This window comes from Mustela nivalis, assembly GCF_964662115.1.
Source record: "Mustela nivalis genome assembly, chromosome: 1".
Taxonomy (NCBI): Eukaryota; Metazoa; Chordata; class Mammalia; order Carnivora; family Mustelidae; genus Mustela; species Mustela nivalis.
The window spans coordinates 199,627,866-199,644,837 of NC_139020.1; the positions used below are offsets into that span (position 1 = coordinate 199,627,866).

The window sequence follows — 16,972 nt, forward strand, 5'->3', positions numbered from 1 at the left end:
CCTGCTCTTAAGAAGCCCCCCCACCCAGACTAGAATTGTGGGGCAGCTTTGCCTGCCATGGTTCCCAGTGTGAAAGTCCCTTAGAGTCAATGGCCTTGAACTTCCTGCTATCTTTGTCAGACTGTGGCTCCAGAGCCAATGCTCTGGGTTTCTCTGCTGTCCTCTGGCTGTCCAGCACCGTGACTGGTGTGCGGCAAATGGGCCAATGAACGAATCTCCATCTGTGCTTGGATCCCATCGTAGTTCATGATGGTGGGCCCATGCCTCCAAGAGTCCCTTGCCTGCAAGCCTAGACCTCACTTCTCCCTCTGTTTAATTCCTATCTTCCTCCTACTCAGCAGGAATACCTCTTCCATCATAATGCTCTTGCCTGAGCCCAGCTGGCCTTCATAGTTTATTATTTGACTTGAATCCCACGTTGAATGAGACACCGTGGTTGGGAGGAAGGGCTCTGAGCCCTGTTGGCTGGGCCAGGTGAGCACAGGACCTGGGGAAATGCTCTCCCAACCCTTCTCATCTCCTGGGGGGCTCCCATTGCCTTGATGAAGCCTTCTGGGCTCCCTAGGGATATAGATGGAAGCATTGCCCTGCACTCTGGGGCCCTTAGAGCATGAGATGGCCACACTTGCCACTATCCAGAATCGCCCTGCTTTGCTGTCTGTGCTTGTACAGCCTACAGCTTCCAGATACTTTACAACATGGTCCTCGGAGCCTTTATCTTGGCTGGAAACTGTTGCCAAGGTCCAGTCTCAGTTCGTGCTTTGGGAAGGAGCAGTCCTCTACTGGGGACCCAGGAGAAGGTTGGGGAGTGACCGTGACATTACAAAGTCTAGAACATAGATGGCAAACACTTTGCTGGGATGGCCAGATCCATGTGAGCTGAGCTGACAGAGAGCTGGCCAGTGCAAGCGTGTGGGGATTTAAAATAAGCCATGAGACACAGAGCGCACACATCCGGGGTTCCCGGACAACCAAGCTTTATTAAAATTATCCCGATCTGATCGAACAGTTCCAGCAACCGTGCTTTGAGGGAACCAATTAAACTCCCATGAAGGAGCAATAACATTAGATCAGTTTCTTGGCAAAACCTTATTTTTGCAGCTATTTACGATACAGCTACTTCCGCAGACGGGTGCGTTTCCCTTCTCATAAAAGGAAAATAAGAGAAAGGATCACGGGAAACTGTTTCTAGGAGAGATGTGGGAAGACACTGGTGGGCAATGTTTAAAGTGGGACCATGAAGATCAGCTGCCAAACCGTGCCCCCCTCACTGTCACCCCGGCATGTGCTTAGAATTTAAAATATGTAGATTTTAAAATTAGGAGGTAATTAATTATGTGGAAATAAAGAATGCTGCATGGAGCTCTGGTATGAAATAATCTCGCCTTGAGGGATACTTGGGCTAATATCCAGGGCCCCTGTGGAACGGGCTGACTTGGCTGATCATTCCCACCCGGGGCCTGGGGTGGGGTGGGGGACATGAGCCGGTAGACCCGGCACAGGTTGGGGCAGTGGGACATCCATCTGGCCATAGCTCAGGGACTCAGGCATTTGCACTGACTTTTCCTGGTAGAACCACCTCAGGGCTTTGAATCCTCTTGTGTCAGCGAAGCAACAAGCTCCCGGCCCACGTTTGCCCGCTTTTCGGTCTCATCTAGATTGTTCCGCAACCTCAGCTTTGCTTCCAGTCTCTGCCTCCATTCCTCTCTGAGCCTGAAAATAGAAACCAAACAGCAAGCAGAGCAACCATGTCCGTGGTGCTTGGTCTGGGGAGGCCTTCCCCGTCCTGAGGGTGTATCTGTGTGTGTGTGTGTGTGTGTGTGTGCGCGCGCGCGCACGTGTGCATGCATATTCAGGTTTTAAAAGGTATGCAGAGGACTTGAAATTTAAATATATGCATATCTTATATTTTATAGGTATATCTTTAGCTCTCACTTCTGCCCAGCCTCGTCTAGTCTTAATCCTTCAAACTTTTCCTTTGAGAGTGCAATGTCTTTCAAGTACAGGGAGAGGGGCGCCTGGCTGGCTCAGTGGGTAGAACACGCAACTTACTCTTGATCTCGGGGGTTGGGGTTTTGAGCTTCATGTTGGGTATAGAGCTTCCTTAAAAGTGAAGGGGGAAAAAAAAAAAAAACCCACAAAGTACGGGGCGGGGCGGAGGGGGGACCTCTGTGCAGTTTACTAAGCCAAGCTATCTTTCTAAAAAAAGAGGTGAAATAAAGATGTCCTCAGCCATACAAAAACCGAAAGAATTCATCACCAGCAGCCTGTCCCTACAGGACAAGTTAAAGGAAATCCATCAAGCGGAGGGGGAATGACTCCAGGTAGAAATCGGAGTCTGAAGGATGGAGGGAAGGGCCCCTGAGAAGGTGACTGTGTGGGTATATTAGTCATTTTCCCTCACAGCTTGACTCTCCCTAAAAGGTAGTCGGTGTCTGAAAGCAAACCTGTTAATGATGTTGTGTGGGGTTTATGACAAATGTGGAAGCAGAGCCCTCCTTTGCACAAAGGCCAGGGGATGAGCAGGGGGGGGGTTGTGTGGTTAGAAGCCTCTCGTGCCCTACAGGGGACCATGCGGCACTAGAGGGCACACCGTGACAGAAACCCTAAAGCAACCCCTAAAATAACATCGGAAGATACTGTGGCAAAGCCGACAGAGGAGATGACATGAAATCAGGACAAATACTTAATTCACCCCAAAGAAGGCAGAAAAAGAAAGGAATGAAGAACAGATGAGAGAACAGGGGACAAAAAACAAGATGGCAGATCTAAACCCAATGACACCAGTTAGCGTTAATGATGTGAACCACTCGATTAAAATGCAGGATCATTAGGAGTGCTGGGTGGCTCAGTCGTTAAGCATCTGCCTTTGGCTCAGGTCACGATCCTAGGGTCCTGGGATCGAGCCCCACATTGGGGTCCCAGCTCAGCGGGAAACCTGCTTCTCCCTCTCCCACTCCTCCTGCTTGTGTTCCCTCTCTTGCTGTGTCTCTCTCTGTCAAATAAACAATTAAATAAATAAGTCTTTAAAAAAAAAAAAGCAGGATCGTCAAATTGAATAAAAACCAATGTTGAAATAGATGTCACCTGCAAGAAAATCACTTTTGATATGAAGGTAGCAATAGGTGAAAATTAAAAGTGTTAGGAGTTAACTGGACACTTAGGGAGTTGGGTCCAGGGTCCCCAGCAAGAAAGCAAAAGAAGGTGGGACAGCTCAGACAAGACCACGCTAGCATCCTGTCCAGCAGCCTCTGTGGGAGTCACTTGCTAAACATCCTGAAATAAAACAACATCGGTCACTATCGCAAGGTGAGGCAGTTCGTCTCCAGATGTCAGCCCCAAAGACTTGCAACAAAGGAACAATGACCCCATTGGTAGACAGGTGCATGAGCAAGCCCTGACTGGCACAGCTTAGCAGCCAATCCACAGGGACCCACACACAGGATGCTTAAGATAGTTCCTCAAAAGAGTTTTTAACCCCGTAGATTTGAATGCCCAAACGGCAGCCCTCCTGGTCCACTCCTTCTCTGGGAGCTTTATACTATGGCTCAATAAACTTTGCTTTGCTGCCCACCAGTCTTTGTCTGATCTACTCCTTCATTCTTCCAGGGCGCGTGACTAAGAACCGTGGGCACTAAGGGAACAGAAATCCTGTAGCAAAGGATGGAAATAGATTCCATCTTAACCCCAGTCAAAGAAAGCCAAGTAGTTGTAGTCAAGCCAGACAAGGTAGATTTCAAAGGCAAGAACATTACCAGAGAGAAAGAGGGTTTTTTTTTTTTTTTTTGCAATAAGGGGTCAATTTTTCAAGAGGATATAACAATCCTAAGTGTTTGTAATAAAGCAGAGCTTCAAAATACATGGAGTGAAATGAGACAGAGCTGTAAGAGAGAAACAGACAGATCTGCCATTAAGGCTGAAGATTTCCATAACCATTTTCCAGCTGTTGGGAGAACAAGCAAGACATCAGTCAGGCCATGGAGCACTTGAACAACAATATTGACCGCCCGCTCCCGTCGGATGGAGGGCAAGGACTCTCCAATAGCCCTTTCTTCTTAGTGTCTGTGGTAAAAGTAACAGGGAGAAACCAAGGCACAGGGAGATCTGTCACCCTGGCGTTCTGCCTCGGCTGCCTTTAATCCTGGACTAAGTGGCCGAACTGAGGATGCAGGGGAACAGACCGTAGGTGTGTTTTCCTGTCCCTGCCTGGCAACGACCTAATGAGCTGGGACAGTCTTTTCCATTTTGTGCAGGGACGAGGCGGATTAGAGGGTGAGAGCAGAGACCCTCCGGAGGGGGGTGCATGGTTCAAATGGGAAGGGGAAAAGCAGAAAGCTTATTTCCTGCAGTCTTGTGTCAAGTGCATGGACGGAACACTGTGCACATATATTTTCATATTTTTAATGAACTGAGGTTTGTTTCGGAGCTGATTTGCTTTCTGCATCTTCTTCAAACAGCTCTCCTGCACCTGAGACCTTCTGCGTGTTCCCGGGGGGGGGGGGATTGGGGGGGGGGGACGCAAGGCTATGCGCGGTGGGGAGGCACACCTATGGGCAGCGTGGGTGGCATGCTGAGCGGCCTGGCCTGGGGAAGGGAGAGAGCAGGGACCACAGAAATGACTAACTGTCCAACCACCTCAGTTTCTTAGAGAATCCCTGGAGGATACTCCCTAACACGACCCTCCGGCAGCTAGCACAGCCTGCTTCTCCTCCTCGCCTGGGGCCAGGAATATGGCCAAGCAGGTCTCCACGTGTGGAAGAGGCTGGTTCCTGTCTAGGGCTCAGGAGGGAGTTTGGAAGGCAACTGTGAGTTTCAGTGGCGCGAACTGGTGCGTATCATCAGCCCAGCAAGCATGCTCAGGTGGAGTCATGGCCCTGCTGTCAGGCAGCACACAGCTGTCCCACCACCTGTAGAGCAGTGCAGACTGGCATGTGCCCGGCTCAGGGATGGGCATTAGAGGGATGACAGCTCATGGGCCTCCCTCAGAGAACCCTGCGGGGGCCTCCTGTGTCTTCACCCAAATGAGCACTAAGCATCGATCACTCTCTCTTTTGCTTGGCTGCTTTTCATGGACACATCTGCTAACCCGTTCCCCAAATTTAGTGCAACCCTCATGCCCTAGAAACGGGGACAGAGAGGAGAGATTTTTCCATTTACAAAGATATGCATCGAAGTGTCCATTTGTTAACGTGCAAGAATGATTAAAATTATTGCCCACAACCAGAGATGGTGGCAGGAACACATGTAAGGAAAATAGAAATAATTATGCCCTCTAAGACGCCAGTCTGGCATTCTTCCAGGGAAATCTGTTTTGTTCTTAAAAAAGAAAATAAAACAAAGGTGGTGATGCGTTTGTGGTGAGGACATTGATGGTGGCGAGGTTGTGTGCGGGGGAGGGGGGATCTATGCGAATTCTACTTTCTGCTTAATTTTGCTGTGTACCTAAAACTGCCTTAAAAAGTAAAGTCTATTTTTATTTTTTAAAAGATTTTATTTATTTATTATATAGAGAGAGCACCCACGTGCATGAATGGGGGGGTAGGGGCAGAGGGAGGGGAGAATCTTAAGCAGACTCCCACCAGGGCTCCATTCCACGACCCTGAGATCATGACCTGAGTTGACATCAAGAGGCGGATGCTTAATGCACTGAGCCACCCTGACGCCCCCAAAATAAAGTCTATTTTAAAAAACTAATTTGAAAAAAAAGTAGAGAAAGGAGCCACATACTTTCTCAGGGCACTTCTTCCCAGGCGATACTCCTCGTATTCCCGGTAGTAGGTCTGCTTGCCAATCTCCCGCTCCCAGAAGCGCTTGAGTTCGTGACAGGTGTTCCCGCAGAAGACCTCCCGGCGGACGTACTGATTGTTCATCCCCTGGAAAAGGAGACGTTAGTGGAACCCCGGTGGAACACGCTCCCACAGACTCTGGAGGGCAGAGAGTCTGTGGACCCAGACCTAGCCACTATTGGAAGGGGACCCTGGCCAGCCGCCGAGCCTCACCTGGGGGATGACGTCACGGCCTCACCGCCTGTTGCCAAGATACAGTGATGTGAATGCCCACGCTCCCTGGCAATACCTCTGACCTTCCTTCCTCCTCCCTTTCTCCCCTTTGAGAAGCATGGGCCGTCTCGGCCTCCTAACAGCAGGTGATGCGCGCCAGGCATAGGGTGCGTGGTCTGTTTCATTATCTCAGCATCCCCGCGAGTAGGCGTTCCTGTCCTCATGTTAGTGGTGAGACGTGAGAGGAGTTACAGGACCTGCCTGTGGTTCCGCGATGCAGAAGGCAGGCCACACACTTATGTTTGAATGTTTTCTTGAGCCCTTCGCGGATCAAAGTGATCCCCGTGTCTGACGCCCTGGGAGCAAGCAGATTTGGGGTGCGCACATGCGTGCACGCGCTCTTATATGGGGCTCTACCTGTTAGACACTCCAGAATGCTCGCCGTTCTACACGAAGAAACCCTGCCCAGCTCCCAGACCTCAGTGAGGCCAGCGGACAGGCCAGAAGCAGGGACTGGAAGAGCGAAGGGGGAAGGGGGAGGAGCAGCCGGCTATTGGAAATGTCCAGGGAGAAGCAGCGACCAGGCAGTGGAGGCCAGGTTAATGGAAAGTGGACGGGTTTGGGAGGCATCTTGGGCGTGGCCAAGTCCACCCACCAGATGCAGGTGAGGGGCTGCCTGACACTTGAATACCTGTGCACAGATGGGAAACAGGGGAGGGGTCTTGAGCAGTGCTGGGCAGTTTGAACTGCCTGGGTGCTAACATTGTGTGTGGGGGGGAGGGATACTGAGGGGACATCTGGACCCAGAGTCTGGCACTCAGCCTAGGGGTCTAGACCATAGCTCGAGGTAGAGATCAATGGGGATGCTGGAACACGGCGGATGGAGAGGGCTTCAAGCCAGATATTGACTCTGGACCTGTTTGTCCATTCACTGGACACCTCTGTTTGTCGATAAATTCTCCAGGCCTCAGTTTCTCAGCTTTAACATTTCTCTGAAGGGATGCATGGGCGGCTCTGTCTGTTAAGCGTCTGCCTTGGTCTCAGGTCTTGATCCTGGGGTCCTGGGATCGAGCTCCGCATTGGGCTCCCTGCTCAGTGGAGTCTGCTTCTCCCTCTCCCTCTGCCTATTCCCCGGGCTGGTGCTCTTTCTCTCTCACTCACTCTCAAATAAATCAATAAAATCTTTAGAAAAATTTCTCTGAAGATGAAATTTGATCATAAATGTGAAACTATTTAGCAATGTATAAATTTCTGAATAAATATAACATGTCATTTGTAAACCTCAAATTGTACAGGGCATAATATTATAATTAACCGTGAGTAATAATAACCTCGCCCAACTTTCTGTAGAGTTGAAATAATTCCACTTCTCTTTCCTGCTGGATCAGTGGCTGTTGACCTTGGCTGCCGGCTGGAATCTCTCAGGGAGCTTTGTAAAAACCTGACACCCAGGCTTCATAGCGGCCTGCCATGTGGCCTGGGCATCCGGGTTTTTGAAAGTTCCCCGTGTAGCCAAGGTGAGAACTGCCATCTTGGATTGTGTCCTCCTGTGCAGTAGTCACGTCTGTGTCCAGTGTTGGTTCCAAGGTAGCTGAGGTGGTGAGGACTGAGCATAGAGGCGTAGAGATGTCACAGCCATCTTTGCAAATTAGGCACTGTTTTCCCATTTTGCAGGTAAGAAAACTGAGGCTTGGAAGTAGTAGTTTGACTTTTTCAAGTCATTCAGACGGTAAGTGGGGCAGCGTCACACTCAGAGCCCAGGCTCCATCCCCTGCCCCCAACTGTTCCCCACGAAGGAGGTGAGTGATTTTCTTACCTCCTGGAAGGGCTCAGTGATCTCATATGTTCCTGGCAAAACTGGAGAGAGCTCATTGATGGCAGCCAGCCCCCCAGCGCAGAGCAGAAATTTTCGGAAATGAGGATTTTTCCTGTTTTATTTCAATGTTGGGCGTGTCGCGGGGTTCAATAATTATCTGTTGAATTGAATAAATTCCCCCTTCTGCTGGGGGGATTTATTATCTCTCTCTGGAAGGGTTGGCCTGGGAGTTTGTGGGGTCCCTTTGCAATGCTGCAGACATTGAGGGAAAATTGTGTAGGGAAAGTGGGAGGGGCTGTCCCCTGTCACCTTGCCCGCCCACTGGGCCTGGAGGACCTGGCAGGATGCTGTAGGGCTGTTTCTCTGGGGATTGGGAGGTGGAGGGGTGGGGGAGGGCAAAAGAAAGAATTCTCTGATCCTGATCATTTTGAGTTGACCTGACCCTTCTGGCATTCAGGAGGGAGTCACTTTGGGGAGGTAAATGCTCTTTAGATTTTTGTGTACCCCCCCAAATTTGGAGGGCTAATTTTACTCTGAAGGTTTTTTTCATTTATTTAGGAAAATAGAACCCCGAGCCTGAACACGGACTGTGTCCAATGTCGGGCACTTTACAACCGCTCGCCTGGATACCCTAGCTGTGTTTGGGTCTGGGAGGGTGCCAGAGCTACGGATGTAGGATACAGGTGAAGAGAATTGTTGAAAACAAGGGAGGCCCCCCACCAAGCGCATGAGCACATCAAGGCTGGTTGGTGGCATGTGGACAACAAGCTGTGGAAACCACTCACACTCCATCTGCTCCAGGCCCCTTTTGGGCTGAGCTTCTGGGGCCCCAGGCCAGGAGAGAGTCACTAAGAGCAGAATCACAGACCCAGCGCCCAGGGCCAGGCGCGCATCACAGGGGAGTGAGACACCTGTGCCCAGCAGGGAGCCCGTTCCCCCTCCACCGTTGAGCATCAGAACACTTTCTCTTGGGCCCTGCTGGCCAGAGGAAAGAAGCGTTTGGGAAAAATTGGGCCCATTTGCAGCCATGAATGTAATATACTCTACACCCCTCTCACAGATGCGGACCCACCCTGTGCCCCGGGGAAGGGCTGGCCTCCCACACCGGCTGCTAATGCCCACTGGACTTCCCAGCCCTCCTCAGAGCACCCTGCCCTCTCCAGCTCTCTCTCTGTCTCTCTCTCTTTGCTACAGAGAGACTCAGGGTCTGTTTGGGCCTCTCCCTTCCCCAAGCCACACCCTGTGCCTGGTTTGCGGCTCTTCCGTCGTCCTGTCCTGACAGCTCCTGGAATCGGATATTTCAAGAAATCTCATCTTGCCTGCAGCTATTGCAGACACGCCTGCCAGCCGGCGTACGGTGGCAAGCTCCTGGCTCACTCTGGGGACCCAGAGTCACGTCACAACAAGCAGGAGGGTAAGAGAGAGGAGCTCGGGCACCCTGCCGGGGTCACCCAGAACTCTGGGATTCTCTTTAGTGTGTTCTGCAGCTCAGTTTTGTCATCTGTGAAATGGGGTTGTTATGAAGATTCAATCAGATCATGTTCATGGAAATGCCTAACGCAAATGTGTGTCCAACCTCACACCCTGTTGCTGGATGCTGGTGAACCCAGTCCTGGCCCCTCCGATTTTCTCAGACTGTGGTCTGGCACAGTCTATTAGCCGCAGCTAATAGACTATAATTGCCAACCCTAAATTAAGTGTCACTTTTCCTTATTTGTACATAATATTGAATGTTTGGCTTCTTGAGTCTGTGGCTGAGGTTCATTAAGCTTTGTCTCCGGTCTGCTGGGCACTATTTAGGAACACTTAGATGGGGGTGCCTGCGTGGCTCAGTGGGTTAAAGCCTCTGCCTTCAGCTCAGGTCATGATCCCAGGGTCCTGGGATCAAGCGCTGCATCAGGCTCTCTGCTCAGCAGGAGCCTGCTTCCTCCTCTCTCTCTCTGCCTATTTGTGATCTCTGTCTGTCAAATAAGTAAATAAAATCTTAAAAAAAAAAAAAAAGGAACACTTAGATGACAAGGCCGAAGATTTTCAGGTTTTGGGATTGGACAGTGTCCTATACAGCATCATACTCAGTGGAGAATTTGATAAAAGCTTTTTCTTCTTCTTATTCTTCTTCTTCTTCTTCTTCTTTTTTTTTTTTTAACGAAAGCTTCTGATTGGTGTCATTCTTTTTTTTTTTATTTTTTAAAGATTTATTTATTTCAGAGAGAGAGAGCACACAAGTGGGAGGGGCAGAGGGAGGGCGAGAGAAAATCTCAAGCAGATGTTGCACTGAGCAGGGAGCCTGACTTGGCTCTTGATCCCATGACCCATGAGATCAGGACCTGAGCTGAGACTGAGAATCGGACGTCGAACAGACAGAGCCACCCAGGCGCCCCTGAGTGGTGTCTTTCTTCTGTCCGTTCGCCTCTGACACCTCAGAGATGAGCCTCACCACGCCCATTCATTGGGAGGTGCCCACATGTGTGAGAAGGAAGATGTGTGTTTTCCCAAGGGGCTGCAGAGTTCCCAGTGGGGTGAAGACTGGAGCCTGTCTCCACTCCCATCTCCCCCGTGTTTGTTTACAACCTAACCAGCTGTTTTGCTGGAAAATGCAGGTGGCACCATGGTAAAAACAAGCAAGATCTACTCTAAGAAAAAGTGCATTTTACTGTTCGACAAATTACCTCATCTTCTTACCAACCTCTTCCAGTCATTGTCCCCAGTATGACCAGAAGTGGTAGCAGCTGCTGTCCCCAGTGGGGTAGCATCAAGGAAACAAAATTAATGACTACTTTTAGGAAAACACAGAAGTACAAGAGGAAAGAGGGCGTGTTAAAGATATCTGGGATTCCTAGGAGTGCCTGGATGGTTCAGTAGTTTCAGCCGCCAGCTCTTGGTTTTGGCCCAGGTTGTGATATCAGGATTGTGAGATCGAGCCCCACGTCAGGCTCTGCACCCAGCAAGGAGTCTGCCTGAGATTCTCTTTTTCTCCTTCTGCCCCTTTCTCCACATTTCTCTCTCTCTCAAATAAATAAAATTTTAAAAGATTTTATTTATTTATTTGACAGAAAGAGAGACAGAGAGTGTGAGAGAGAGCACGAGCAGGGGGAGATGCAGAGGGAGAGGGAGACCCAGACTCCTCAACGAGCAGGGAGCCCGATGCAGGACTTGATCCTAGGATGCTGAGACCATGATCTGAGCCAGAGGCAGGCGTTTAACCATCTGAGACATCCAGACGCCCCTAAAATAAATAAAATTAAAAAAAAGATATATGGGACTTCTAAGCCCCCAGTCCCCCAGGGCTGATATCAGCTAATACAGACTTCTTTCCAGGTGACTTTAGGTGTAACAGGAGGTGAGCGGAGCAGACTCATGAGACAGCACTACCGGTGACAGGAGCTGGGATGGGGGGTGGGGCACAGGAGGAGTCACCTGACCCGTCTCAGGGGAAGGGACCTGCAGGATGAGTGGGTGGGTGCCCCCAGGGGTACGGAAGCAGAGACACTGCAGGGGCCTCTGATTTGAGGCCTGCAGAAGCAGAGGGGGTGGCCTGGGGTGGGGGCGGAGGAGGGCACTGACTGCAAAGGGGTGCAGGGACTTTCTAAGGTCATGGAAATGTTGTATATCCCGTTTCAAGAGACGGTTTGCCAAAATGAATTAAACTGTACCTGGAAATATGGTGAATTTTATTCACATAAGTGATATCTCCATAAAAGCAGAGAAGAATTGTCTTCTGTCTGTGGGCTAGAGAGAGAGTCATCCAAGTCCCCTCGTTCTAAGCCCTCGGGAGACTCTGCCAGCCCCTCGGTGTGGGGTTAGCCCATTCCTCCACAGGTAACAGGTGTTTCTGTGAACAGTGGTGTTTCGGGTCCCTGGCTTCTAAAATGAAGACAATTACTCTACTTGGCAGAATCGTGACGAAGATGTCAATAGTTGGAAAGCCCTTTGTAAACAAGGAGATTGTCCTTGATAAACAAATGGTTCTGTTCTCTCCATCTCTCTGACCAAGAACACCAGCCACTAGTGTCCTCCCATCGAGAGAATCAATAGCACAGCTTCCAGCCCATGGTCACCAACTGGGAAAAGCCATAACCTCCGTGACAATGAGGAACTCAACTTCACAAAAGCTATTAGTGCTTAAAGAGTACGGCAGCGCAGACCACGTTCACAGCAGGTCACTTAGACAGACAGGGTTGAAGTTTGACCATCTGTGAGGTTTCTGTGCTGCACAAAGGGCTATTACTGAGTCCACAAACCAGAGGCACACTTGTCCCTTGTGAGACCTGATGTCATGGAAACCATCTAATTTTCCAGCTCTTAGGCTACTCAGAGGATTAAACCCAAGTTGAGGAATGTGAGGGTATTTTTTGTTTTGTTTTGTTTTAAGGAATTTTGGCTTAGACTGATCATTCCTTGACTCTCAGCTGGAGTGGCTCATTATACACCAGCCGACCCCATGTGCCACCAGTCTTGCACATCCAACACCTTGTAAAAGCGGCCGTTTTGTGATGATTTTTCACAACATTCCAAAAAGCTTCATGGAGATCATGGCTTGAAATAGAACAGAGGGTTCCAGTTCCAGATAAATGGAGGAAGCATATGGCACACTCTACCCCCTGTCTCTCCAAAGAAGGCAGCTCCAAAGACTGGACCCAGGCAAACGGCGACTGATTGAGGACTCCAAAAAAGGAAACAGTCACGGGTGGGTCGGAGAAGACCAAAATTCCCATCACCGCTGTGTGGTGTGCTGAGTTTCCCATTTTTACTCTGGGATCCCCAGTTCAGACCCAAAGCAGTAGGGGACCCAGAAGCGGCACCCAGCCAGAGAGAGCTCCATGTCCCCTGACTCAAGGGAGAAAGGAGAGTCATAATGTTCAGGGAACAAGGGAAATCACGTGCTTTTCCTTTTTCTGCTGTCTCTGGTCTCTAGGAAGTTCGGACTTTAGGGAGGCTCAGCAATGGAATTGACCCCATGGCCGCAGCAGCCCAGCTGCACAGACACAAAATCCCCAGGGCAGCACAACTTGCTCTGCAAGGAGGGGCTGTGGTCTTCCTCTCTCCACTGCTTTCCTTCTCTCAGTATCCCTGCACTTGACCCCAGATGTGAATGCAGCACCAGAAGCACTCAGCAGACCAGGAAACCAAAGCCCTGGTTTCTGGCCAAAGGACTGCAAAGGGGAGTCCAGGGAACCGGAAATAACAGGGATAGATACCACGGAAGGGGCGGACCTTGGGAATGAGACCGCTAGAAGTTGCTAATGCCTAAGCTGGCCTCTGGGATGCACATGCATGGACCTGACCCACACAGGGAACTAGCAGAGAGAAAATTGTTACAGATCTAGAAAAAATTGAATAGCATCACCAGCCAGCTAGATATAAGTGTAATTTATAAATCTCTCCACCCAATGATGGCAGAAGACAGATTCCTTTCTAGTGCACCTGAAGCACATCACGGAAAAAATTCCTAGAACTAATTCCTAGCAAGGGTGAAGGATGTGAGAGCAATACATAAAAATCAGTGGAAGTTAGCAATGAACAACTGAAAACTGAGATTAAAAACACAACACCGTTTACGATAACTCCAAGTGAAATATTGAGGTACCTACGTAGCACAACATACAAAATATGTTTGCCAAAAACTGCAAAATGCTGGGGTGCCTGGGTGGCTCAGTGGGTTAAGCCTCTGCCTTTGTCTCAGGTCATGATCCTGGGGTCCTGGGATCGAGCCCCACATCGGACTCTCTTCTCAGGAGGGAGCCTGCTTCCTCCTCTCTCTCTCTCTCTCTCTCTCTGCCTACTTGTGATCTCTGTCTGTCAAATAAATAAATAAAAATCTTTAGAGAAAATCACTGGCCTTATCAAGTGCTGGAGAGGATGGGTGTGGAGCAACTAGAAGGCTCATACTCTGCTGCTGGAGATGCGGAATACAGGTATTAATCCAGAAAGCAGTTTGGCACTTTCTTACGAAGTTAAACATACATAGCAATCCCACTCCCAGGTATTTTGCCTGGAGAAAGTCAACTCGTGTTCAAGCAGAAATCTGCGCACCTGTACACAGTTCTATTTGTAACTGTAAAAAAGCGGAAACAGCGTTAATAGCCCTTCAGGGAATGGATGGGTAAGAACTGGCAGACATCCACACAATGGAATTCTGTGGGGCAATAAAAAGGAACAAGCTATCGATACATTCAGTAACTTGGATGAATCTCAAAGGCATCGTGCTGAGTGGAAAAGAGCCAATCTCAGCAGACTATACATTCTCTATGATTCCATTTATAGGACATTCTTGGAGAGACAAAACTATAGTTGCCTGCGGTTCGTGGGAGAAAGTGAGGACAACCACAGAGGCTCGGCACCGGTGGAATTGTTCTGTATCCTGATTGTGATGGTAGCTACACAGAACTGTCCTTTTGATAAATTTCATAGAACCCAGCATGTGCATGAGAGTCCCTTTTTTTTGCTGTATGTTCAGGTAAAAATACAAATTTTAAAATAGGACACACTTGTCTTTAGTGAAACATACCTTGACGTTTTGCTGATTGGGTAAGATTCAGTCATTGATTATTTAAAGATTATTTGGGGCACCTGGGTGGCTCAGGTGTTAAGCGCCTGCCTTCAGCTCAGGTCATAATCCCAGGGTCCTGGGATCTAGCCCTGCATCAGGGGCTTCCTGCTCATCGGGGAGACTGCTTCTCCTTCTCACACTCCCCCTGCTTGTGTTCCCTTTCTCCCTCCCTCTCTCTCTCTCTGCCAAATAAATAAATAAAATCTTAATAAAAAGTAAAGATTATTTACTGTCCCCAAAACAACCCTGATACTCAGTTGTCCCATGAGCCAGCATGGGCATCACCTAGAGATTATTGCAAGCATAGAATTTACCAAGACAGAATCTGAATCAAAAACTGCATTTTAGGGGTGCCTGGGTGGCTCAGTGGGTTAAAGCCTCTCCCTTCGGCTCAGGTCATGATCTCTGGGTCCTGGGATCGAGCCCTGCATCGGGATCTCTGCTTGGCGGGGAGCCTGCTTCCCCCCTCTCTCTGCCTGCCTCTCTGCCTACTTGTGACCTCTCTCTCTCTGTCAAATAAATAAATAAAATCTTTAAACAAACAAACAAACAAACTCCTGCATTTTTACCTAATCCCTAGATGATTCACACGCGTATTAAAGTTTAAGAAGCTCTGCTTTAGAATCCCAAAGCCCCTTGAACATCAGCCCTCTGGGAAGCCCTCCAGGTGGCTGAGCATCTCTGTTTAAACATTACCGGAAGGTATCCGTTCTGGGGGTTGTGCTTCTCTTCCTCAATAGGCACTGTTCTTCTTTCTAGTATTTCATCATTTCAGAGTCATGTTAAGTGAACCCTGGCACCGATTTCTGGCTTTCTCACGGAGGTTAGCTCATTTTGAAGACATCATTTCAATATACATATATCAGGTATGGAAAAGCCCCACTAAGATTTCTAAGTCATTCCCAAGCAGATGCGAAGTAGGGGGGCTCGGAGGGAAAGATGCATCCCAGGGACTGAAAAAGACAGGCTCTTACAAAGACTATGTCCATTTCACTCGGCCCGGGAAGGGCAAGATAAAACATCCATCCCAGGCACACTCAAGTTCAACACCCTGTACCTTGGAGATGAATCCGCTGTGGTCTCGAGCAGGTAGAAGGAGGGTGAGAATTGCAGCTCTGGGGCTTACAGAGGCTACAGCCTGGTCCTGAAACCTCCGGGCCCCAACCCTTTATATGCAGAGAGGAGGAGTTACAGAAAGGACTCAACCTTTCAAGGTTACATACTCCAGATTAGTAGCAGAGTCACGGAGGTCTCATTCCAGGGGACACAGTGGCCTCCTTCCTGGTGGAAAATAGCCCTTCTCCCCGGCTCCCCCTACCCACCCCAGGGCAGGCGAGCTTCTGTTCTGGCAGGCCCTGCAGGGACCATGACTTGGCTGGAAGCAGAGTGAGGGTTCAGAACATGTTCTGGATTATCCAGGAGCTCAGAGCTGCCGGGCATCAGGCAAAGCCGCCCTCCACCCTGCAGAGGATAAAAGAACCTGGGATGGTGTGACAAGTCACATTCAGAGGTCGCTTTACAAGATGACTTAGAGAGGCGTGTTGTCCTTCAGAGCTGCTAATCTGCTGATGGAGCCTGGTGACGACCTTTTACGGTCTGTTTGGTTTCCCCCCTGGGAGAGCAGAAACTGGCCACCGGTGACTGCCTCTGGGTAAAGGGCACCACACTGGACAGACTCCTCAGTTGAAAAGGACCTTCACGCCACCTCAAGTGGTGTCCTTGCGTGAAACATCTGTAATAGTCCCTGCCTGGGAACAGGGTCAGGTCATTATCCAACTCCGATAGGTCACTGAGAAGCACGCTTATAACTCAGTAACCTGAGTCTCGGTGTCAGAACTCAGCTCTTTGCTGTGGATCTTCGCAAAGTAAAGGCAGGTGGGATCGCTGACGTTGAATCTGCGAGCTATTTCAGGAAGACTTTCTCTCCGCCTGGTTGAGAAATGCCTGGTTGGGGAGAGAGAAGGAGGGAGACCAGGAAGCTACCCTTCAAAGCACCACGTCACCACAATGTCACCGAGAGCAACATTTAAAAGATAAAAGGCCCCATTTTACTTTTTGTGTGTTTCTGCTGGTAAGTGTATTATGCAAGCGGAGAGGATAGGATAACAAAGCTAGTGAAATATTTCTACTGCACGTTTTTAAATATCCTCTTGCCCCTTCGCAAAAAAAAAAAAAAAAAAAAAAAAAACCCACAGTGGAAAGATTATCTTTTTTTTTTTTTAAAGATTTTTTTATTTGTTTATTTGACAGAGATCGCAAGTAGACAGAGAGGCAGGCAGAGAGAGAGAGAGGGAAGCAGGCTCCCTGCTGAGCAGAGACTCAATCCCAGGACCCTGAGATCATGACCTGAGCCAAAGGCAGCGGCTTAACCCACTGAGCCACCCAGGTGCCCTGGAAAGATTATCTTGAAGGATGTTTTTAAAAGAAGATTTTATTTATTTATTTGACAGAGAGAGCGAGAGAGCACAAATAGGCAGAGCAGTAGAGGGAGAGGGAGAAGCAGGCTCCCCACTGAACAAGAAGATGTGGGGCTCGATCCCAGGACCCTGGGATCATGACCTGAGCTGAAGCGCTTAACAACGGAGCCACCCAGGTGCCCCTTGAAGG

The 16,972-nt window shown here is 49.4% G+C and overlaps 1 protein-coding gene across 1 annotated transcript; it reads right to left on the reverse strand.

Moving 5' to 3' along the window:
• Positions 1–957: 957 nt before the first annotated feature.
• Positions 958–15,514, reverse strand: FAM240A (family with sequence similarity 240 member A). The gene is made up of 3 exons (XM_082705474.1): positions 15,423–15,514; positions 5,728–5,873; positions 958–1,713 (listed from the first exon to the last, which is right to left on the reverse strand). The coding sequence occupies exons 2-3, from the start codon at positions 5,868–5,870 to the stop codon at positions 1,581–1,583; spliced, it is 276 nt and encodes a 91-aa protein (XP_082561600.1). The 5' UTR covers positions 5,871–5,873; positions 15,423–15,514; the 3' UTR covers positions 958–1,580.
• Positions 15,515–16,972: the final 1,458 nt, after the last annotated feature.